At 52.3% G+C, this 23,863-nt stretch overlaps 8 protein-coding genes; 3 read left to right on the top strand and 5 right to left on the bottom strand.

Moving 5' to 3' along the window:
• Position 1: 1 nt before the first annotated feature.
• RCC_02602 (related to intermediate filament protein MDM1) lies at positions 2-3,761 on the top strand (the record flags this gene model as incomplete). XM_023767892.1 has 2 exons in its annotated part: positions 2-3,633; positions 3,692-3,761. 2 exons carry the CDS (start codon positions 2-4, stop codon positions 3,759-3,761), a joined length of 3,702 nt encoding a protein of 1,233 aa, XP_023623660.1.
• A 66-nt stretch (positions 3,762-3,827) lies between these two features.
• On the bottom strand, positions 3,828-5,534 carry RCC_02601 (related to epoxide hydrolase; the record flags this gene model as incomplete). XM_023767891.1 has 7 exons in its annotated part: positions 3,828-3,964; positions 4,122-4,215; positions 4,281-4,328; positions 4,417-5,245; positions 5,300-5,316; positions 5,377-5,394; positions 5,469-5,534. 7 exons carry the CDS (start codon positions 5,532-5,534, stop codon positions 3,828-3,830), a joined length of 1,209 nt encoding a protein of 402 aa, XP_023623659.1.
• A 758-nt stretch (positions 5,535-6,292) lies between these two features.
• Positions 6,293-8,203, bottom strand: RCC_02600 (uncharacterized protein; the record flags this gene model as incomplete). XM_023767890.1 has 2 exons in its annotated part: positions 6,293-7,430; positions 7,482-8,203. 2 exons carry the CDS (start codon positions 8,201-8,203, stop codon positions 6,293-6,295), a joined length of 1,860 nt encoding a protein of 619 aa, XP_023623658.1.
• Positions 8,204-9,223: 1,020 nt separating this feature from the next.
• RCC_02599 (related to isotrichodermin C-15 hydroxylase (cytochrome P-450 monooxygenase CYP65A1)) lies at positions 9,224-11,627 on the bottom strand (the record flags this gene model as incomplete). XM_023767889.1 has 12 exons in its annotated part: positions 9,224-9,366; positions 9,443-9,635; positions 9,830-10,069; positions 10,126-10,240; positions 10,348-10,372; positions 10,425-10,451; positions 10,507-10,636; positions 10,691-10,728; positions 10,781-10,919; positions 11,014-11,117; positions 11,198-11,423; positions 11,484-11,627. The coding sequence occupies 12 exons, from the start codon at positions 11,625-11,627 to the stop codon at positions 9,224-9,226; spliced, it is 1,524 nt and encodes a 507-aa protein (XP_023623657.1).
• A 1,086-nt stretch (positions 11,628-12,713) lies between these two features.
• On the top strand, positions 12,714-13,918 carry RCC_02598 (related to PET8 protein, member of the mitochondrial carrier (MCF) family; the record flags this gene model as incomplete). XM_023767888.1 has 3 exons in its annotated part: positions 12,714-12,802; positions 12,907-13,332; positions 13,384-13,918. 3 exons carry the CDS (start codon positions 12,714-12,716, stop codon positions 13,916-13,918), a joined length of 1,050 nt encoding a protein of 349 aa, XP_023623656.1.
• Positions 13,919-14,278: 360 nt separating this feature from the next.
• RCC_02597 (uncharacterized protein) lies at positions 14,279-14,638 on the bottom strand (the record flags this gene model as incomplete). Its single annotated transcript, XM_023767887.1, has 1 exon — positions 14,279-14,638. The coding sequence occupies one exon, from the start codon at positions 14,636-14,638 to the stop codon at positions 14,279-14,281; it is 360 nt and encodes a 119-aa protein (XP_023623655.1).
• A 1,046-nt stretch (positions 14,639-15,684) lies between these two features.
• On the bottom strand, positions 15,685-22,374 carry RCC_02596 (related to calcium channel subunit Cch1; the record flags this gene model as incomplete). The annotated part of the gene is made up of 1 exon (XM_023767886.1): positions 15,685-22,374. One exon carries the CDS (start codon positions 22,372-22,374, stop codon positions 15,685-15,687), a length of 6,690 nt encoding a protein of 2,229 aa, XP_023623654.1.
• Positions 22,375-22,932: 558 nt separating this feature from the next.
• Positions 22,933-23,738, top strand: RCC_02595 (related to hydantoin racemase (Dcg1); the record flags this gene model as incomplete). XM_023767885.1 has 2 exons in its annotated part: positions 22,933-23,037; positions 23,109-23,738. 2 exons carry the CDS (start codon positions 22,933-22,935, stop codon positions 23,736-23,738), a joined length of 735 nt encoding a protein of 244 aa, XP_023623653.1.
• Positions 23,739-23,863: the final 125 nt, after the last annotated feature.

The following is a 23,863-nucleotide window of genomic DNA, read 5'->3' as shown; positions in this document are numbered from 1 at the left end:
AATGCCACTGGACGCCAAACATGCGATAGCATCGAGTCTTGTCGCATTCATTGCCTGGGCGCTCCTCACGGACTGGATTCCCGCGCTCCGCTGGGTTCCCCACGCTTTTCTCGCCGGAGTGCTCGCTGCAATAGTTGGTACGCTGGGTGTTGTGGTAGCAACATCGCGTGGGACCATTGATGAAGAAGATTGGAATGTCAATGCGCCGCTTCGTTATGGCCCCATCGCGCCGGCCTTCATCGCGCGCGGCGCATGGGTGGAGCAAAAGGCGGCTTTGAAAGGTCGCGAGGAGTACCGTCGGCCTGCTATATTCCCCGGCGAGATACGCTTTTCCAAGGCGGTAGATGGCCTGCTAGACCTCGTACTGCGCGATTTTGTGACGAGTTGGTACGGACACATCAGTAAACGCTCGCTGTTTCAGAACGAGATTGATCGCTGCATACGCGCTGTGTTGCTGTCAATCACAGCACGGCTGACAGACCTGGACTTGGTGGAGCTGGGCATCTCCAGGGTGCTCCCCATCGTCACAGCCCATCTCAAGGACTTCTACGATGCAGAGAGAATGGTTAGAGGCAAAGGCTTGGAGAATAATGTCACTGAGAGTGACGAGCTGAACACGGCGATTGCAGGGAAGTACAGGACTGGCAAACTACATCCTGTAGCATCGCTGCACCATTCAGACACCGCTGCGTCAGTGAAAGAGCATCTGCGAAAGCTGGTCGAGAAGATTATGCCCGCTGTCCTTCCGTCGAACATGAAGTCGAGCCCGGCTGTATCCGTGCTGATACGTGAGATAGTCTCTCACGCGGTACTTGCCCCTGTTGTCACCATGCTTGCCGATCCAGACATGTGGAATCAGATGATCGTGAATATTGGCGGCGCGACACTGCACGATCGCAAGACCGTTCGTAAAGTTCGCGCGGCCCTGGATCAACATGCTCCCGCGTCCCCTCGAGGTCAGCGAAGCACTCAATTCCCGCGCTTGCGACCGTATGACAGCGAGAGGCAATTCGAGCGTTTCATTCGGGCCATCAGACAGGTATCTACACTTACCGATGCCCGGCGATTTCGAAGTGAGATTATGAGCCAGCTGAGACGAGATGCACGAGTCGACGCTCAAGATGCAGCATACCTACGCCGTCTGGAGACTGGTCGGCGCCTGATTGATCAGCGCRTCACCAGTCTTTCGGCAGAGGGGGCATCGACGGCACAAGCTAAACTGTCTCTCGATATAAATTCTCTAGGATCCAACGAGGAAGCTGCTGATCGAAAACGACAAGCATCGTTGAGAGAGGTCATTTACGATGCTGCTGGCCTCAGCTATTTCATGGAGTTCATGGACCGCCAAAACCTGATGAGATTGGTACAGTTTTATCTTGTTGTTGATGGATTTCGTGGTCCATTGGAAGGCGACTACGATGAACCCCCGCCAACCGTAGCCTCCGATCCTGATCGAATGGACATTGGGCAAATGTACACCGAATACCTAGCCAAACCGGAGCTACGGACTTCGGATAACCTGCTGCAACCTGTCAGACAATATCTCAAAGCCGGGACCAAAGCAAGCAGCACACAGTATGTTGCTGCGCGGCGTTCCGTGCTCCAAGCTCAAACGAAGGTATACAATATTATGAAGGAGACACACTACGACAACTTCAAGGACTCAGACCTCTACTACAAATGGCTGGCAATCGATGACAACCCGTCATTTGCTTCGTCCCAAACTCCGGAAGGAKACCTCTTATCGCCAGACAGCCCTCTGTCTCGTGAGTCGTCCCCAGGCCGGACTCGCAGACCACATCTTGGCGCGTCACAAAAAGCACCCGAGTTGCGTCGGGCGGTATTGTCGACATCAGATTTGATGACCACTGGCCGAACATCATCGACTAGCAGCCTCTTTTCAGACGCTCCTCGTCGTTCGCTCGATGACACCAACACCCGTGCCGCGTTGTTCGGTGACGATGTAGACGATGAAAGGCTTGAGCAGTCTGTTACAAGTATAAGAAGTTATGATTCCGATGGCGAAACAGCACAGAGAGCTCAAGATGAGGCAAAGGCCGTCAGAAATATGCAGCTCGCGCTTGACAACATTGTGGGCGACAAACAAGACCGAGACTCCTTGTTTTCGGAAACCTCGGCGAGGAAGTCTTTGGATGACGACCGCTCGTCATTAGGGGACGTCGCGCAGAAGCCAGCGTTGACGTCTTCGCACACCACGTCATATGCAGAAAAGAAGAGCATTGCATCGCTTGGTCTTGTTGGTGCACCATCCAGCCGAGGTGTCTTTGTGGACGACCTCTTCGGAGATGAGGCAGAAAAGTTCGCGGAAGACGACCGGGAAGACTCAGATGGCTCCGGCGCTGATGACCAAGTTCAGGAAGCTGCGCCAGGTGATCTCGGCTTGGCAGAAGCTATTGACGTCTTGAACACCGAAGTGGAAAGATTGACGGCACAGCGAAGCGTCCTTGACTCTCTCACGGCCAAAGCAGAGCTCACGAATAACACCGCCGAGCTGCGTATATTGCGAAAGTCTGAGCAGAGTTTACAACGCGAGAWAAAGCGCAAGGAGATGCAAAGACAGCAATACATCGTGCAGGAGAGCGACAACAGTCTGTACGGTCGAGCAGCCATCAKTATCAAATCTGTAATGGTCGGCCGAGAAGAGGACGGACATGAGTTTGCACTATATGTTATCGAAGTCAGGCGACAGGCTGGTAATCAGATTCCATCTKCTACATGGGCAGTCACGAGAAGATACAGCCAGTTCCACGAACTTCACAAGAGACTCAAGGCGCGGTTCCCCACGGTCAAAGAGCTTGACTTCCCACGACGCCAGACACTCTTCACACTTCAGAAGGACTTCTTGCAGAAGCGCCGCATGACCCTGGAGAGATATCTAAAATCTTTGTTGCTTGTGCCAGCAATCTGCCGGAGCCGCGAGTTGCGGGCATTCCTATCCCAGTCGGCGATAGCCTCCAACGGCAGCAACGGAACCCAAGTCGACGCGAAAGACTTTGTGACTCGAATCTACAATTCCGTCTCGGATGGAATGGAAGAGTTCCTCGGCAACATCCCTGTACTGGATCAACTGTCCGTCGCTGGTCAGAATCTCATTTCTGCAGCATCCGCTCAGATCAACGGTGGGCCGGCAATTGAAGCTCTTGAWCCAGCTGCCCAAGACCCAAGCACAGCGGCAGAAGCAGAAGCTGAGCTGCATGCATATGAAACCAAGGAGGTCGAGCCATTCGTCAAACCTATTTGTGACCTCTTCCTCGAGACATTCGAACTATCAAAAGGTAACAGCTGGCTGCGCGGTCGGACAGTTGTAGTTGTATTACATCAACTGTTGGGTGGAACGATTGAACGGAAGGTTCGTGAAACAGCACGAAACGCCCTACAAGACGAAGGGCTAGCCAAATACATTGACATGGTTCAAAACATCATGTGGCCRGATGGAAACATGCGCCCTGCGTCGATCCCTCGAACGTCTCAGGAGAAGGCCAGGACTCGAAAGGAAGCAGGACTCCTTCTTGGCGCGCTGATACCTGATATCGCTGGAAGTGTGGTGGGCAGGGCCAACGCGCAGGCGGCAAGTCGAAAGATTATTGCTATGCTGAACAACCCAAGGCTGAAGTAAGTGGTTTGCCTAACAAATCTTGGTAAGATCGAATGAAGCTGACCAAAGACGCAGCACGCATTTGGTGTTTTCTCTGATAGACGAGATCTTGGGACTCGTGTTTCCCGAAATTACAGACACGTAATACTAATGATGCCTCCGAATTTTCTGTGCTGTTCTTATCTGGGCCGTTATTTCTTTGTGCCTGTTTTCACAATTTGGACGATGTATGCCCCACAATCTTGTAGCATTTCCCGCCCTCGCCGAACATGGCTCGTAGATCTTTGACAATCTCTTTCGGTTGCTCCCAGGCCATGAAGTGACCGCCCTTCTCCTTGCGATCTTCGTCTACATCAAGGGCAAGTTAGTTATGCGCGACACTAGGCTGCTTCACGAGTCCTTGGGCACAAGACTGGCGAGCCCGCTCAACTTCTCGAGGAAAGAGAACAAGAAAGTAAATGTTGAGAGATGATGTTGCCGACACCATCTCAGGAGATTCACTTACAAGCAATTGGTCCGAGCGTTCGGGCCCAGGTAGACGGGACAACCGTGAGTTCCTTCGKACTGTGGCACAGACCCAGCTTGACCTTTGGAATCCACTGGAAAGGCATCAGCACACTCAAATCAGATTGAATGCTGGCTAGTCTGCGGGTGATCAACTGACCTGCTGGAGTCTTTCCCGGGAAATGCCATCAGCCGTGCAATGGACAGCCTATCACGGGGTGTCAATGCAAACTCTAGAATGCCAGAAAGAGGGGTTTGTCCCGACGATGCCATTGTTGGCCTAGAGAAGCGCTTACTTCATAGTAGATCCTCGCACTGGCTGCAGGTCCTGCTGTACTAAAGTAATAGATTGRGACCCACGTCAAGATCTCGTCGTCGGTCCATGAATAATCATCAGTCCAGTCATGTAGCTTTTCGGTGATCCACGCGAGTAGAGCCACTGGCGAGTCCTGCCACGCATAGCCGAGAGTCTGTGGCTTGGTGCTCTGAAGTGCTCGGTAGCCACTGCCTTCATTAACAAACCACTCCGACCTCTCAAAGCCCTTCTTATCCGCTTCGCTGTAGGGAGTCAAGGCATGCTGTAGTGCYAAGATTGGATGTTTTCCAAACGTCGGAGGACTGGCTCTGATCATGTTGATGTGCGATGCCAGACATCGCTGAGGGTATCGCAAGCCTATTGCTCTTGTGATGTACATGCCCCAATCCCCGCCTTGTGTCACGTATTTCTTGTAACCCAGCTGWGTCATGAGCTGATCGCAAGTCTCRGCGTATTGTGCCAGGCCAAATCCCTTCTTCGTGCATCCCTGAGACCATCCGAAGTTCGGGAGACTTGGTGYTACCACGTTGAAGGAAACCCCATTGTTGCTTTCACGCAGGTCATTCAGCATCTTGGTAACCTCAATGTAGCTTCCGGGCCATCCATGGACGAATAAAAGCGGAATGGCATCGGAATTCCCAGATGGTTGATGCAGATAGTGGATGTCTAGCTCGCCGAAGCCTTTGACCTTGATCGTTGTGTGATAGTTTGGAAGGTTATTCAACTCTACCTCGTGTTGTCGCCAGTCATATTGGGTCCGCCAATGCTTTACAAGGCGTTTGACGTCTGCAAGCGGAGTACCATAGTTCCTGAAAGCAGGATTAGTTGTGAAAGCTGAGCAGCGTGTCGTAGACGTTGTCTACCATTCCGCATCATCAACCTTGACCGCCAATGATCGTTAGCAAAGTTGTCTCTCAACACGGAACCTGTACACACATACTTCGTCTGGGAATTCAGCCTATCGAATATGACAATATTGGGTCAGCAACCATGRATCGAGGTTAAAGTTATGCCAACTTTCTCGACACGAACCTGAGCCAGCTTGATCTTCAACGAGACGAGCTTCTCGTCCGAAACCGCGATGCGATAGCTCGACATGATGAATGACGCTCAAGATGGTGCTTCTGGGAAAGTGACGATGACAGTCTTGCACCTTGTCGCCGTTGCACTGGAGGTAGAGCATGACAAAAGTGGAGTCAAAGGTACCTAGCGCTTGCTCGGCTAATCTATTAATTCCCGAGCCTAAACCCCGAAGAGGTCGTCTTAGCTCGACTTTTCTCAACTCCAAGTGAATCTGCACATCCCAAACCATCTCTAGTCTAATCTCAGCAAACCAGCACGATGTTATGTCTTCTCGTTGCTTTTGAAATCGGCCCGATGCAGCATCATCTGCTGCACACGGTGAACATTGGCCCAGCGCCCCATCGCGGCCAGAATTCACGCTACAAAGCCTATCGTACAGTAGCATTGTACCTCGGATGATGATCCCTTGTGTGGATGGCATGGCGCCGCAAGATGCCACACGTGTGCATCACCCATATGCAGTACCCTCACCTACCTACGTATGGTCTGCCACGAAGGGAAAAGGAGCGCAAGTTCTGCCGGGCAACATAAGCAAAATTGTTTGAACGAAACTGAGCAGATGGTACTCACCTTTCAACCCACATGCGGAAGTGAATGTCTCGCATCGCATCGCATCAGGTTCTCCACGCTCCATCCCTTGCTTCAACCACGTTTTGTGCACTCGCGAGCCAAAGGCTTAACTCAACTTCAACCCCGTCATGCACTGGGAAATCGACCCCTCTACTCACAATATGGCAATGATTTCGAAATGTGTGGCTGTACATTCCTCTACACTATCGACTGGAACGTTGGCTATGCTGCCGATATTGATCTTCCAGCTCACCCATTTCTTCCGCACCGACMGCCTCATATCGAGAAGCAGACGACGACTTGGGCGTGGGGAAGAGTGTCCGATTTCTCCATCTCCTGATAATCACAAATACTCCGGCGCTGAACACTACGCCAAACAGGAACATGACGAATGAGTAGCCCACGGGACGGCTCGCGGCGTAGTCATAAACGTCTGAACTCCACTCGTGGTTCTCTCCGCGCAGGTCTTGAAGCCAATATAGCTCCTCTGCAACTGCGGCGCTGATGTCTCCCGAGCCGGGCGCTACGGTTCGAATGATATCAGTCGTGMCGAGGACTTTGCCATGCTTGTCCAAAGCCTCGACAATCACATAGCTGGCGTAGCCGTCCCAGGCCAGAGCCGTTTCAAATCCGGTCCGCTTCTTCTCAAAGATGGGAATCTTAGGCTCGCCGGAGTCTGTTGTTTTGTACATATTCCACTGGTCGACCTCGGTCGCACCGTTCCACGATGCGTGTACGAGAGTTGTGGTGGAATTCCTGGCCTCGCTACCAAATGCCGCGGAGTGAGCTACCGGAGGTTCCAATGGGTGACCCTCAAAGGGAAACTTGTAAGCGCGGTATGTTCCCAACCAATTGGGGATAAGTGAGGCTTCCATTACCAGTCTACCGTCCTCGGTATGCTCACTTTGGACGGCCTGCTCGGACCATCCCATGAAAACGTTGCCGTTCTTTAACCTTTGGTAGTTTCCTCTCCGAGGAGCAAACGACCCGCTTCCATCAGGATGTTCAATCGCGGACACTATCAATGCGACCTTGGGCTGTGACCTGGTATCCAGCGCGAGCATGAGACCTCGAGAGTTTTCGTGGGTGGAAGACTGCTCGTCCTGTCCGTGGGCGTTGTCAAGGATGGAGATGAATTCATATGTGCCATCGAAGCCTTGGAATCTGACATTGTGCTGTCGCGAGAATCTCAGATCGCCCATCTCGAAGTCGCCTCCCCCATGACCATTCAGTCTCCATAATACACGTCCGTCATCTTTGGAGATCTTGTAGATTGTGTCGGTGTGTCTCGCGGACAAGTAGTAGTTTCCTTCATGATCCTTGTCTACGGAGTTGGTGTGTCTGGCAACAAGTCAGCATTGGGGATTAGTAGGATTCCAGTCTCGCACTCACATGAAGTCCCATCCCCAAGAATCGGAGCACCACCGCTTCACGCCTCCATCAAGGAAAGTGCTCTCCTCAAGGCCAATGTGGTCAAAGGAACTCCACTGAAACACCGGTTCCCAAGTGGTAGTGTCCAGCTCTTTGAAGCCGTTGAATAGCGCAGTGCAATTCTCATTCCACTCCACCGCCATCGTCTGCTCCTTGGTCGCCTGCCTTTTCCCCTCATCCATGACAATCGCGCGATTGCCGCCCTCAATAAAATTGAACTCATGCGAATTGAAGTCCACGCCCAGCGTGCCCAAGTCCACCTTCTCGCGAATGGTGTACGTGTTATCCATAATATACCCATCGCCGTCGCGATTCGCCAGAAACGTCATGAGACTCTCGCCGCGAACGTTGCTCATCTTAAAGTCCAAAACATCCCAATTACCAGTAATATCGACTCCACTCCAAACCAATTCGCCTGCGCCATCGTAGATATGCGGACCAATCCAGCCATGACCGGGTGATTTCTGGTCTATGCTCTCAAAAGGTGCCACGAACCAGTATCCGGGCGAGACGTGAGCTTYGTCCGTCACGTTGACTTTCCATCGCGGAGCTCGCAGTTCCGGTCGCGAGATGAATCTGAACAGACCCTCGTCGTCGTCGTGTTTGTCGGCCGTTGTCAATCGCGGCCAAAGTAAGAGGTGTGAGAAGATGGCAGGTGCTATCCAGCGAAGAAATGAGGGCATCGTATCCTGTTGTTTTTCGGGCTAATAAATGAATGACATGGAAAGAAAGCGTACGCTGGCCAGAAACGACTGCAGCGATGCGAACAAGTGAGTGTGTGAGAGATTAGGGTACGCAGCGGTATGCGGACCAGATCAGAAAGAAAGGGAAAAGAGTGGGAAAGGTCGATGTCGGTAGTATCAGGGGAGGAGGCAAGCTCTCTTGCATACAACGTAAGTTTCATGGTTCCGCTTCTACTGGCGCGGGCAAGACTCCCCGCCGCGCCGGACATCGGCAGCCTCTTTTCTGTTTTTACACGCTCGGCGCACCTCTCCTCTCAGCCTCTCAGGGGACTTCCACGCGTTGGAGATCGCCGGGCGCACTGGCGTCGGTTCGGCAGGCCGGCTAGATTTGCAACCCTGCCTTGGCAGACTTTCCCGTCCTTTGATCGACGCCACCATCCTCGTTTCTGGCCAATCAGGCCCACAGTCCATCACAATCCATCTACTCCTGGTTGATGCAGTCTCTGGGTGCGTCTTCACTTTCCACCCTTCGTCACGGCCTCGGACGCCTCACGGCGCACTTTGCCGCAAATGGGGTGATGTTGCAGACGACTGCGGTTACACATACCCAACGGCTCAACGGCATTCGTAAGAGCTGCCTTGGCGCTCGCGAGTCATCAAGAACACGAGACTTTTGCCGGAATAGCTCAATCTGGAGACGAGTACGACGATTACATCACGTCTTCACAGCTGGCGATTCCCGACACAGACGGGGAAGATGCATCTGCAAATGTGACAGGACTTGTCATCGCCAGCAATCAAAGGAAGGCAGATACTCCGACCTTTAATGTCGTGTACCTATGACCAGTACACTCAACTTACTCGTTCAGCGTCCGTCAAATATCACGGTTGAGAAACCTTGGGACGGAGTCGATGTAAAGTTGTCTTTCCCCTGGCTTCACCACTGCAATCTCTGCTTGCTGGATAGTGTATTCTATGATTCCAATTTGACTCCGACACAACACAAACTCTTCCCGATGATCAAGAGACACGGGGAGTCACTTTAACCCAGAGAGGTCGCTTCTCCCAAATCGTAAAAACCTTCTGGTCGTGCCATCCAACAGACTCCTCCGACAACTGGAAGTCGAAATGCAGAAGAACAGCGGCCAGAATAAGTCTCATTTCTGCAAAAGCGGAGATCGTCAGTCGTCATCCCAGACACGTCTTCGCCAGAAGTGCGACAAGTTCATCGCCACTTACCATGCCACGCCAAGTTCTTCCCTATACAGTTTCGGGGGCCGACGTGGAAAGGCTCGAAAGCATCGAGCCGATCGTCTCTGTACTTTGGATCGCCTAGCCAACGCTCGGGATGGAACTCATATGCATCCTTGAAGTTGGATTCGGATCTGTAGGTGCTCAAATGATGAACTCCGATCATAGTGTTGCCGGGAACCTAGAGTGAAGAGGTTAGAGCGTCAATCTTTGTAGCAGATGGTTCAAGAAGACAGGCGGCACCTCGCCTTTTAAACACCCAAAGTATCTCAAGGCGGTGTATGCGAGAACCTTTCGAGGCATATTGCAAGCCGACCAAGAGACCCGTAAGATGTGAATTGTTGGTACTGAGTGCCTTGGGGATGGCTTGCTTACCCACTCGCCGTCTATTGTGGCTCCTGCTGGAGGGGTTACCCTCGGCAATTTGGAAGGGACTGGAGGGTATATCCTCAAGCCTTCTTGAAGCACAGCTTGTAGGTACTTGAGATGCTGGATTGAATCAAGTGTGATGGCTTCGAAGTTTGCGTGCGTTTCGCGGACTTCCGTCGTGACCWTTTTCAAACAGGCGGGATTGCGAAGCAGATAGTAAAGGGTCCCCGAGAGAGCGGTGGCAGTCTGAAAAACAGTCGGTCAGCATTGGCTAGACACCAAAAGCCGTAATGTGTACGTACAGTTTCGGTGCCCGCAACCATGAAGAGCGCTGCATTGGCATGATGTTCGCCGAGAGTGAATCCTCCTGGGCCTTCGCTTTTTTCGAGGATTCTGGTCCACAGATCGTTGCGTTCACTGAATGGATCACATGTCAGAACAACTTCACATACAGATACAGATCGTCATAGCCAGTGTTGTTAAGTACTGGTAATGCTCACTGCTGGAAAAGCGAGGGTGCTTACGGAGTCTTTGCTAGCCTGCGGTCCACTATGCAGCATCATGTTAGTTGCCATACCATGGAATCTTTGGTGATAAGTACCYCGCTCTTTGGAATAATTCCAATGCTCTATACAGTAGTGAGTCAGCGATGGTCGAGACGCTCTCACTTCAATTATTCGTACCTGCGGCTGCGACCCTGAATTTTGGATTTTGCATGATGAACGCGTTGATAAACCACTTAGCAACGCCGCTCGTCCGCTTTAGAGCATGCATCTGGACGGCGTTCTTGATTCCCCCAAAGATGGTCTTGACCTATGAAGCGGAATAAGTAGCCATACGAAAGCAACGTGGAAGAGGGAACCTTACCYAGGGACTGTACTCTCCACTTTCGAGCATGTGCAAGTCTGTTGGAAGAATTAGAGCGGTGCGGCTTTGGAAGAATCGACGGCCACCGACCTTCGCCAAACGTCAAATCTGCCATGATGTCGAAAGTCGTGCAGTTGAAGAACTTCAGCATGTCGACCTCTTCTCCTGATTTCTCCAACATCTTTCCCTTGAGCTTTTCAACCCACCCCTTGAGCATTGGCTCAAGGTCCTAGTACATAGCAATCAGCAAAAGCACAGACAAATAAGYTCCGGGCAAGAACTTGTGCCACGCTTGCAGCCCATTCGATCCCGGAGGTTCTTACCTTCAGGGTTTTGTCTGCGAATGAGTGAGACAGAATCTTGCGCTGTCGGGAGTGATTCGCGTCGTCAGCAGTGACGATCGAGTGAACTCCGTTGAGTTGTGGGTCTAGAAGAATGAGCACGATTAGAACCACGTTGTACCACATCCCAAACCTCATGGCGCAGGCCAGAAACCTCGCTACTTACTGTAGAAATTCATGTCCTTGTCATTGTGAGGCTCTCCGGACTTTTTGAAACCGTAAACCTCTCGCCAAGTTCTAGCTCCGCCTGCGTAGGAAAGCTCTCGAGGGCCAATTCGAACAATGGGCCCGTACTGCGCATGCATTGCCGGCATCACGCTGGCCTCGTCTCCCGAAGCTATCGTCAAGAGTCTAGGAAACTTGCTGAAAGCGCTGAGCTTTGGTCCTGGAAACTAGGGAGCGTTGAGCAGTCAGTGACATATTGAAAGCCTCGTTGTTCAATCGCAGTGTACCTTTGATAGGGGCCCGAAGTATACATCGTATATCGAGTACACGATACTGTAGGCGAGGTACGAGACGGCTAACACAGCGAGAATTAGACGGGGGCTGCCACCCTCTGTGAGCTTCCAAGCTGCGGTAGCCAATGAGTCGAGCATGTTGTCGAGGGAGGTTGGGTACGTGATGATGCTGATGCTGATGATGAGGGTAATGTGGGAAGTATGGCGTGAGTAAAGAGCGAGGGTGACGAGGGTTTTATACGTCTCGTGGCCGACACGTGAGTAAGTGATGAAAGCACAGGGTGGCCGAGCTCATGCACCAAAGGTGATTGCACTTCGTAGTAGATAGTGTACGAATCAATACTGTGGATCCGACTCCATCGTCGAGCTGCCGTTCCGAGAGTGGAAGGATGTTGGGCACAGAGTTATGATGTGGTGCACAATGTATGTAAACTTGTTTCCATACGCCGCTCCACTGAATTTAGCAGGCGGCAGCCATACCACCTTTTCCCGTGGTGACTCCGACCTGTGGACGGACAGAATACGCCAAAGCACCAGCCGATTGGGCCACACTAGTGACAGAAGCCGCTTTGGCTTTGAAGCAGTGGAGCGTAGTGTTTCAAACCAGGTACGGAAGGTGCGTGTTGAGAGCGACGGGAAGTGGCGGTGATCTTGTGCTGAATGAAGCGGTCCAGTTTATTAGAACCGCCTAATAAAGTTGCTGGACTCTTCATGCATGTTGTGAGGCCCATTGATTTGGCAGGGAAAGGAGCTCAAGATGCTCATTGAGTGAATCGTACAGGAGGCAGTCCTCGCTCACGTTGTACTCGTGATGGCCATCCCGTAGACCGACTCTATCGTTGAGAAGAGTCACGCAGACGGCGTCTTCGCACGTCAAAGGACATCCCTCTTCTCTTCCCATCCGCCCTCTCCACCCACTCCATCGGCTGGAGAGACTGCGATGCAAGGATTATCGGTCCTCGCAATGTCTTCCGGCTTGCGCAGGCGCCGTACAACTTATGTGACGGATCAAGCAAGAGTGAGAACGGTGTGCATTATTTGCATAATCATAATCCTCATCCGCGGCCCGAGCGATGCTTCACCTTACATAAGGCCTCTTAGCTTACGGTCCGCCGCTTGCCGTCAAGCGGGAAGATCATCATCATCACCCTCACGAATCCTTGACGCCTGCAACATGATGCAAGACCGGAACTATTTTTGTGCGGTTTGTGCGCGGTAGCTCACATGTCAGGCAACAGCAACTCTGATATTTGGCTTGCGGGAGCATTTGCTGCATTCACGGTCGATCTCGTCGTCTATCCCCTGGATACAATGTTCGTCCGATACCCAAAAGAGGATGTTCTCGGGCTACGGAAGACCTCTGGGCACCTCGAATCCCAAGAAATGTTGCTGATATTGATTTCTTTCTTTGCTATAGAAAAACCCGGATACAAAGTCCCGAATATACCAAGCTCTACCGCAATGGCGCCAACACTGCCTTCAACCCGGCCATGTTCCGTGGATTGTATCAAGGCGTCGGCAGCGTCATTATCGCCACACTGCCAGCATCCGGGGCCTTCTTCTCCACGTATGAGGGTGTGAAAGCCACGCTGCACCGGCACAATGTCACTCTGGCCAGCGGGAACGCTATGGTGCCTACGCCTGTGATCCACGCGTTCGCCTCTGGCACTGCTGAACTGGTCTCATGTGCAATCCTCACTCCTGCTGAGGTGATTAAACAAAACGCCCAAATGGTCCMATCAGGGGCTCGTGTCAATGCTACAATGCAAACCTTGCAGCGTTTCCGGTCAAATCCACTCGCGTTGTGGCGTGGGTATGCAGCACTGGCAGGCCGCAATCTGCCGTAAGTAAATGTCTTTGGCTGAGACCTGGTCATGTGCTTACCATGTACTAGTTTCACGGCCATGCAATTTCCCATGTTTGAGCGTATCAAAGAGGGCATCAAAGAATATCGAGACGAGCGAGGTATGCGCACAAACTCTCTGTTCGAAAGTGCCTTAATCACTGCCTTCAGCGCAGGAGCAGGAGGCAGTGTAGCCGCTGTCATAACCACACCTATCGATGTGGTCAAAACTCGGATCATGCTGTCCGCTGCCGACGGCAGCAATAGCGAGTCTAAACCCAATGCTGGAGGAGGTGTGACGGCTACCAAAAAGTCGTTAGTAGATGCAACAGGCAAGACTGTGGCTGCTGCTAAGGAGAGCTTGGTCGAGACCGTGAAAAGTATCGCTTCACCGAAGCAGCAGACCAGCATGCAGATTGCTCGCGAGATCGTCCAGGAGCAAGGCATCAAAGGACTCTTCCGTGGAGGCGCGCTGAGAGGTGTTTGGACCATGATCGGCAGCGGCTTATACTTGGGAGTATATGAATCGGGGCGCATTTATCTCGCGCAGCGTCGTGGTAATGAGATCGATCCAGAAGATATTTGATGCCATTTGTAGCATCCATCGGCCTTCGGTCTGCAACTCATAGAGGCAAATAGCACAAAGACGAATGATTGTTTGGCAATCATCGCTGCAAGAGCAGCAAGACTATAACAGCTTACGCTGAATTGATCGGCATATAGTTACATAAAGCATGGTACTGCAGGCCAATGAAAAACATCGAAAAGATATCGAAATACCCATCTCGCGTTCTGGCCGCGTTCAAGGCGATGTTGCCTCGACCACATTCTTCATAACCGTTCTTGCAAGGTTGCTAGCTTCCAGCTCGCCTTGGAAAACTGCCCTCTCGATGTCAATCCTGCTCTCGATGTCAATCCTGTCTTGAGTTGGTCGATGTGTTGAATCCTAGTTGCTCCCCTCCAGAATCTCCTCGATATTGGCCAGTCCAATGCTAGGCCTTGGTTCCACCAAGCCAACGAGTTCATCTCCCATGACAAGCCGCTCCTCTTCCCTCTGTTCCTCCATTGTGCTCCTCTTCCGCCGTATTATCCGGCGCGGATGAAGTATGAGGGAGGTGCTCGAATGATTTCCAAAGTCAAAGTTGAAACCAGCAAAGGAGCCGCTCGAACTAGATGTGTGGGCCGAAAGTGGTGATGTGGAGAATTCAGAAGCCGGCCTTGATGATGGTGCTGAAGCTGAGGGGAGTGTGAAAGCCGTTCTCAGGCGACGGAGAGATCTTCTGGGGTGAAGAATGTTGGCAGCCATGGTGGATGATGGATCTTGATGTGGAGGGGTGATTTTGAGGATATAAGGTCCCGCCCTTGACTATCAAGTCTTTCGACCTATATCTAGTCTGATGGCCACCAAGGCGACTTGTCTTTCGAAAAGTACAATCCTCGGTTGAGCAGGGTGCGGAGTGTTTTGATATACCCTTCCGTTGCGTGGAGAAAGGCAAAGTGTGGAATGAACGCAGAACAGTAAGGTAGAGGCCGGCCACGACCTTTCTTAACAAACGTGATCCCACAAGAAGAGATGCACCTGTACCAGTTGAGAAGAAAAAGAGAGGTCGTCGTAGAACCACACAAACACACCGCTTTTGCCTCCTCGAGGCAATGGAAAGTCCCGAATGCTGCTGCTGCAAGGAAGGGAAGCATCATGCTTATTATCAATGTCACACAGATGGTACAGCATACCTTGACCCGGAAGCACGGCGTCAGCAGTTTGCGTATCACCAAAACAGAACGCGAATCTCCACAAGCCCTCCCTGGCGTCTTGCCGCAATGAAATCATTCCGGATGTTCGAAGGACACTCTCCCTGACACTCCCCCCCGGATGCTGGAGCCGCGACAGCAGTGCCAGCAATGTCACGCTGTCATATCAAGATTAAAATTCCAAGGGAGCCGACTTGGATTAGAGGTGATAAGCATTTGGCTTGGGGCTTGAACCCTGACGATGCATAATAATTTCAGGAGAAAAATCCTGGTCCACACTAGAGGTGAAGCGAATGATCGCCGCCAAGTGCAACTTTGGCGCCGTCTCATATTGAGTCGTGACGCGAGATGATTGTTTTACCGCTTGTCCATGTCATACCAAACTCATCACAGAAGGCAACTTGAAATTATTAGGATCTATTCATTCAAGGCATTAGGGTATCCTCAACTCGAGCCCTCTTTACATAATCAGTCTGCCGCAACGCCACCTTCATAACCCAGTGCGATGGTGCAGCACTCATCAAACCCTTGCTCATGCATCATCATTGTCACCAAACGCCGTCATTAACTCCATGGCCCGCGGTCCTGCTGTCGGATACATCATGGCGGCGGCCCACGGGCATCGCTCGACTTCCGCTGCGTAACACTCCGCCTCATGCTCTGACCCCAAGCAGAATCCTGAAACATGCCCAACATTTCTCCCTGCGAGACTGCCGAGTTCGCTCTGCTTCGTGCCGCTGCAGCGTCGCTGACTGATGGACCCGGACTACCAGGAGGCGAAGATCCCTCCATTGCTGCAGCAAAATGCCAGTCGGGCTGTATGCTGCTGCTGGAGACCGAAGGCCGATGGCGTGACGGCGAGAGGGAAAGATGAAACTCTTCTCTCACGGGAGACGAACCGGGCGTGTGTTGAATGGAGCTACTCCTGTTTCGAGCWGCAGAGCGTGCCGAACCGTCGCCTTGTCCGGAGCGACTACTGTTGGCATCCGTGGGCGAGCGGCCAATGCCAAGGGAGTCTGCGGTGTCAGCCGCATCGTAGTCGACTGGTGTGACGCTGACAGCAGGTATGTCAAACTTCTTCGCCTGCGTGACATCGTCGCCGCCTTCGTCCTGCACCAGAATTTCTGGTACGCCAAAGGACGGTATCGCAGTCATGCGAGCATCCTTCTTTGCCTCCATTGCACGTCTGAAGCGTCTGGCCCAGTACAATGTATCGAAAAAGCCGACGACGATGTTGCGATTCACGGCCTCCTCCACTCGCTGTAGCCTAGCCCGTCGTCTCAAAAATTCTTCCAGTTTCAAACTCTTGCTGTCATTGATGACTTTATAGTGCGCGAGAATCATGAGCAGTGCATTGAACGCAATGCCACGGTCCGGGTCTGCTGAGACGAGCACTTCTTCATAGAAGGTGTTCATTCGTGCTCGCCGTCGCCGAATCTCACTCACTGGCAGCTCTGAGAGGCGGAGATTTAGCTTGGCCAAATCTATGTCTGGATTGGACGTTTCGCCGTCCACGGGGAGTTTCGACGCTCTCCGTGGTTCAACCCGACAGTCATCAATCAGTGAAGTGATGGTGAAGTCTCCATCATAGATACGCATCTCAAAGATACCAGACAGTTCGCCCAGGAATCTTGGAAAAACGTCCTTCGAAATGTACCCCGTCCCGTTAGGATCGTACTCTGCCCAAGCTTGCTTGAAACGACGAATCTCCTCCCGGCTGATGATCGACAACCCGCTGCTTCTCTGGTACACATACGAGAAGCTTTCGTAGATCAACGAGATGAACAAGTTGACAAAAATGTACATGCTGATGATGTTCCAGGATACGAAGAGTGCATATGCCCATTGCTTGCTCCCACAATCTCCATCGTAGTAATGGTCCGAGGTCGTACAATACGGTGGCTCAATGTTCGCAAAGTCCATCATGATGGAGTTCCATTGCTCTCCCACACTCATACGGAAGAGTAGGATCAATGCCTTGGGAACTGTTCGGAAGTTGATGTTGTCCGTCTCTTCCGCACCGAAGCGTGTGAGGCCAAATGTTTGCGTGAAGGCAATGGCATATACTAAGAATAGCACGAACCAAGTCGCTAACAGATTTGCGATTGCACTAAAGCTCGCAGCTGCTGTCTTGAAAAGCTGATCCAGCTGATTGTTCCGGGGAATGAGCATCAACGCGAGCGACACCAGAAACAGCTTATGCGTCTGAGCGTACGAGTTGCTGCTCAGGTTTCCAAACACCATTATCGAGGTGGTAAACGTTGCCGAGACCATGATCAAAGCGTAGACGTCCCATGCACTTTTTCTGAACCGGGTCCACGAGAGACCAATGATGCGCACAAAAATGTTGGCAATGTAGAAGAGCACGAAGCAGAAGAAGATCATCAGGCGGGTCATGTACCAGGCCCATGGTTCCGGATACCACTCTAGACAGAGGAGGATTAAGTGCGCGATGAGAATGCCGGTGATCGTCCGCTGCCATCGACCATTCTTGGTGACGGCACGGCGATAGCACCACTCCTGCCAGCTCTGTCGTTTCTTCTGTCGATTTGGCCGCTTTGAGGGGGCAACCTGTCGTAGCAGCTTGCGTAGCTCCAGCCATGACCGCTGCTCTGATGTCAGGAAAGCCACGCCGGTCTGCTCCGTGTAGTTGCGCATGAAAACGGACACAAATAGGGTGAGCACGAAGACTGCACCGAGCAAATTGAAGACAACGAAGAAGATGGCGTTGGCTTGTTGTGAGAACCACGCTGGCTGCGTGAAGACGCCGGTGATCGATTGGGCGCTCCACATGAGGTCCACCCATCCTTCTTGGGAGACAACCTGGAACAAGATGAAGAGAGCATCGCCGAAAGTGTCGAAGTCGTAAGCGTAATTCTGGTAGCCAACTCTTCGTGGCGCCAGCACATTGAATCCAATTGGATTGAGAACGGCCTCTCCTACGCAGTCCGTGAGGTTGTGAACATCGTACTGTTGCCAGTCGTTGCACCAAGACATCTTTCCGGCGAAAAGGTTCAAGCCGTAGATGGCAAAGGGAATCAGCAAGCTGAGCGACACAAATGCCGCACTGAGAACTTTCCAGCCTCCGAGCACAATGACCGAGTGGAACGTATCACGAGCGCTGTCACTGACGTTCAGCAACCGCAGAGCTCTGAGCGCCTTGAAGGCACCGACAGCTCGTGAGCCACTGCCAGGATCGTAGAGAGCGGTCAGAATATTGACCCACAGAGTGACGAGCACAATACCGTCGATGAAGCCCCAGGAGCTGCGGAAATAAGCGTTGGGTGTCCAAAAGAAACCATCTGCAATGACTTTGATGGCAGCTTCGACTGTGAACAAGGCAGCGAATCCTATGTCTGTGTAAACGAACCAGTTAAACCGGTCGTCAATGAACGGATGTTTCTTGAAGTACTCCAGCTGGAAAAGAGGCGTGGYAACACAGGCCAGCAGCACCATGCCCACAATTGCAGCGTAGATGAACGCCGAAAACGTGTACCAAATGGTTGGGTTCGGCTGCACACCTTGAATGCGCGTCCCGCGACCCGGTCCGACGATTCGCTGGCATAATGCTCGGAGCTTGTTGTCTGGCTTGAACATGAACAGAGAGACATTGTACTTGGGGTACTTGCGGAGGTATTCCCGCTGTGATAACTTGCGCTGTTCAGCAGCAGTGACCACCTCCCTCGCCAAAGTTCGTGGATCGAGCTCCTCGTAGGGCTTTGTGAGTTGCAGCTTAGCATAGAATGGATTGGGTTCGCTGTTGAAGATGCGCTTGGTGATGCTGTCCTGAAGGCGCTGCGCCCAGCTAGCTGGCTGCTTGATCAAGTTGAGGGTGGACGATGATATCAATCCACCCGTCATGGTCCGTTTCACATCACCTCCCTGGACATCCTGCTCGTCGAGGAAGTCACGCACCACTGCATCTTTCAAGAGCATTTCAGTGGCCGCCGAGCCAAAGTCTAAGGGGTCTTGTCGTTTCAGTTTGCCGAATTTGAAGATGGTAGACAATGACAAGGTGCCGCCGGTGTTTGAGCTCATCTCCTTCCGCTGAAGGAACATTTTGACTTGCTGTAATCGCTTTTGGTCCTCCGAAACGTCGAAGTTTTCCTGGATGACAGCAATAAACATATTCAGCACGACAAAGTTTGCCAGAATGAACCAGATGATGAAGAATATGGCGCCAATCCAGGCCGTGTGATTATGTTTGCCGAATCTTGTTACACTGTACAGTACGTCGGTCCAGTTTTCCGACGACAAGACCTGATACATTCCCAGGAACGAATTGAAGATGGTCGCAAAGGTGACCTGGAGGTAATTACCTTCGTCATCGAACCGCGGCAGCTGACCTCRGAAAAGCTGAGTCGCGAATATGGACGCCAGGAATGTAAGCAGAAAAACGAATAAGATCAGATTCAGCACACCCGAGACGTGGCGGAGAACGAGAAGGATCAGATCGCGTGTGAGCTGGACGGCAAGAACCACACGGTAGATTCTCAGTATCTGGAAGACTGTAAGCCAGGCGTAGGCATCGCCTGAGTTCCGGATGGAGGGCAACTGAATGACAGCAGTGATGATGGCCAAGCCGAGATCGAACCAGTTTCGACGGTGGTAAATGAAGTCCCTCCAATCGGAAACGAATCGAAAGACAATCTCGAACAAGAGCAGTACGGTCGCAAGCATCTCCGTGTATTTGATCAAGTCGTGGGTAAAGCGACCCATCGTGTCAGTGCGAGTGCTCGCGACGACAAGATCAAACACTATCACGATGATCCAAAACCAATAGGTCTTCTGATACATTCTTTTCAATGCAGAGACGTGGGCATTGGAGTGGGCAGAGGTATGGTGCTCCCCTTTACTTTTCTCGTCGTCATCGTCGTCACCAGCCATGAAAGCGCTGCCCCTGCTCTCTTCTCGTATGACCTGGAACGAGGATGTAATGACCGCAATCAGCAGAGACATGAGCCAGAAGGTAAGGAAGATAATCCCAAAGGCAAAGAACAGCGCTGATGCCAGATAGTCGGAGTCAGTCAGGTAGTACATAATGTCTGTGAAAGTGTTTGAGGTCATGATGATGAAAACCAGTTCCGAGGATTGGAATATGTTGTCAAAGCTGAGGGTTCCGTTGTATGGGCTCATGCCCTCGACACAAAAGGATCCTGGCGGACATAGAAAGCCCTTGTGCATGTCGGTACCGTTCGATCCATCTGCCTTCAACCACGGCATGGCAATGTTGTCCGTAGTAAGCCACCCGCCGCAAAATTGAAAATTACCAGCCGGCTCTGGAGAGTTTTGGGTGTTGTTCTTAATGACTCCATCTTCAAAAAAGCCTGGGTAGTCGGCCATCGGGGGAACAGCCTGGGCYGAATCCAGTACACAGGTCCTCCGCAGACTTGATTTGAAGCTTTGCACGCCAATGATGGAGAACAGAAGCCAAAAGAACCCTATCAGAAATCCAACATTCAACAAGGTCGGCGCCGCCCGTTTCAGACTACGAAGAATGACGGAGGTACCGCTCGTGATACCCAACAGCCTCAGAATCCGCAGGCAGCTCATCATGCGGAAGACATATATCCGATATTGGTACTCCAGACCTGCAAAGCCCAAGATGAAACTGATCCAGAAAGACACAACCGCAACGAAATCTAGGCGATTGAAGGAGTGGCGGAGAAACGCCCGGTGCGCAAGACGCTTCTTCTGCGCTTGGCGTGAGCCTCCAGGGACGTCGTCAAAGTTTTGTATCGTAAAAGATCGAAGCAGCGAATCCGGTCCTGGCGCATGCGATCGTACAGGCTCGCCGCGGGTATTTCGTTTGGAGGGCTTCCGGTGCAGTGCAAAGAGCCCGTCGGCCTTCTTTTTCAATGCTTCTCTGATGCCAATGCTGCGATCTATGGTACTGTATTCGACGGGGTTGAAGACAAATCCAGAGACCACCACCTTGATCGCGATCTCAATGGTGTATACGATGAAAATGCCCAGCAGCACCCAGTCGGACCAGAGCGTACCCCAATTTGAAGGCCGTGGGTCATGTACAACATCATGCGCAGAATCGACAGCAAGAAGAACTGTCTGGACGACAATGAGAATGAGAATCAAAGGCTCCACGAATGGATGGACGAGAAACTCCAGGAGCCCACGTCGTACTCTACTTTGCGCCGAAAAGACGCCAAGAGACTTGCCTCTCAGGGGATTGCGCTCGATGGGAGGAAGCTGGGCGGGAATCTCTGGCTCGTAGATGACCGATGGCGCCTTTTCACTCGCCGAAGATCTTTGCGGTATTGTACCGTCCATGCTGGCGTTGCCATCACTCATCCGGATCTCAGATGACTTTCGCGGTACCTGTCGCTCCACGGGCTCCGACTCGTTGCTGAGATTAACAACACGCTGGGACATGTTGCGGAGCATAGTTCCAGTTCGCGATAGCGGCGACTCACTCGCCGAAAGAGTTAACCTTCGATGCGGAGATCTACTTGCATCTGAGCCAGTGGTCCGCGAGCCCAGCTCTACGCTTGCAAGATCATCACCCAGTCTTGAGCCGCTGCGAGAGCGACTGGGCGAGAATCGCACACTCAGACCGCTCAACCCCCCAAAACTCGAGCCCGACCTGTTATGTCTGTCGTGTCGCTGACCCGAAGTTGTATTTTGTGTTCTTGCTTCAGATGGATGTAAAGAATTCGGAGTGAGCGGCAGGGTGTCTTCCTCGTCCGCAACACCAGGAGACAGAAATGTCGGTCCATCGTCAAGTTGCACTGGCACCAGGTCGTCCATGCTATCGACGGGCCGTATAGTCAGCGGCGGCAGACTGTCCCGGGTGGCCCTCGACAGACGCTGGGAATGCTGTGGTCTCGACGGCGATCCATCTAATCCCATATCTTCAACGTCGTCCGTATCATCGGGCGAGCTGTGGCTCGCATTGAAGCTCAATCCCGCGAACCCAATTGCTGCCTGGAAGGCACCCCGATCCGCCACCGGCGATGTGGGCTGCTCGTCGTCCTCGTCGGGAATGCGTTCGTGCTGTCCGGAAGGCGATGTCACAAATGCTATAGGTGACATGTGCATGACATGCGAGGGCGGGCTGGGCGAGGCATCCCGATCGTGAATTGGCGCATAGGGCGCATTCCGGCGGCTGCTGGTCGTGTTTGATCGGCCAGCACGAAACAGTTCCCGGCCCCTGTCACTAAGAGTGCGCCGGTGTGATTCCTTGCGGGACAAGCTATGCGCGTCCAGATTTTGTAGAGGAATGGCTCTCTCGTCAGCAGATTGATTGCGGCGGTGTACAGGGTCGTCGGCCATTCCCAGATTTGCGTGGTCGCCAGCGCCAGCAACCGCTCGTCATTGGGACATGAGTTGGAATGTGTGTGGGGGGAAGGTATGGCGGGTGTTTCGAATGTTGAATGTACCGTTGAATGTTTATCGGCGAAGGGTCTCGGGGGAGAACGCTGGAAAGCTAGCGGGGCATCGAATAGGGCTGCTGGAGAGTGACACTCAGGGGAGCGCGTTGGATGGGCGGGTGTCTTAACGAGCGCTGTTGCGATGGAACCGTACCGTCTAGGTCGGCTGTTTATGTCCAGTAAACAAAAAATGTCAAGATAGCCCACGCGTACCTCTCCAGGACTAGGATTCCACGGAAGGTGTTGATCAGCTCGGCAGAGAAAGCTAAAGTATGCTAAATTAATCCGCGTGTCACCAAACTCTCCGCCCCCGCTTGCCCTCGCACTGGACCATCGTGAAGACCCTGCTTTTCTCAGCCCTGGAGACGGGACCTCACCACGGACGTGCCTGCCTAGAAGTATCTCGCTGAGGATTCGATCACCATAGGTAGACCCACAACCTATTGCGCCAACAAACAATATGGCTCTGGAAAGTGAGCGGAAGATCCTTGTGATCAATCCAAATACCACTCAAGCCATGACCGATGCCGTCAAACACCTCATATCCTCCCTACAATACAGCACAGTAGGACAATTCCCCGCAAGGAAACACTACCAATTCCAGGCCATTGACGACTAAACATCAGGACTTCGCAGACTTATGAATACTTCACCGCGCCCTCAGGCGTACCATCTATCAACAACGAAGACGATGCCGTGGTTTCTGCTTCGCATTGTCTCCCAGCCCTGGAAGACAAGCTCTCCAAGTACAATGCGTTCTTAGTATGCTGCTACTCTCATCATCCATTGGTTTCTCTCCTACGTTCTGCATTAAACGACCAGAATCTTCACGCGACCGTAACGGGGATTTTTGAGGCGTCGGTTGCGATAAGCTTGCAGAGTATCAACATCGATGAGAAATTTGGAATCGTAAGCACAGGGTCGCAGTGGGAGGGCATTCTGGGCGAGGCTGTGTCGGAGCTACTGGGTAGCAGTTCTAGCACGAGGTATGCGGGGACTGAGACGACAGGTTTGAATGCGAACGAGCTCCATTCTGCGCCCGAGGCTGAAGTGGCTCGTCGGATGAAGGAAGCTACCAAGAGGCTTCTCGACAAGAGAGCCGTGGCGATCTGCTTAGGCTGTGCCGGAATGGCGGGCATGAATCGTACTGTAAGAGAAGCATGCGTGGAGCAACTGGGAGAACAGGCTGGGCAGCGAGTGAAGATTGTAGATGGAGTTGTAGCGGGATCAATCTTCCTTGAAGGAGCACTGAGAGCAGGTTTGTAGGCACGCGGAATAAAGGCATTCAACTTCATGTCATGTTCACATCGTCCCCGATCTTTCCTCCGAAGAGTTGGTAGGCCAGGTGTCTCGCTCTACTCTACTCTATTGATGAATTTCTCGTGCCTTGC

This window comes from Ramularia collo-cygni, assembly GCF_900074925.1.
Source record: "Ramularia collo-cygni strain URUG2 genome assembly, contig: RCC_scaffold03, whole genome shotgun sequence".
Classification (NCBI taxonomy): Eukaryota; Fungi; Ascomycota; class Dothideomycetes; order Mycosphaerellales; family Mycosphaerellaceae; genus Ramularia; species Ramularia collo-cygni.
This window is presented reverse-complemented; position numbering and strand designations above follow the sequence as displayed.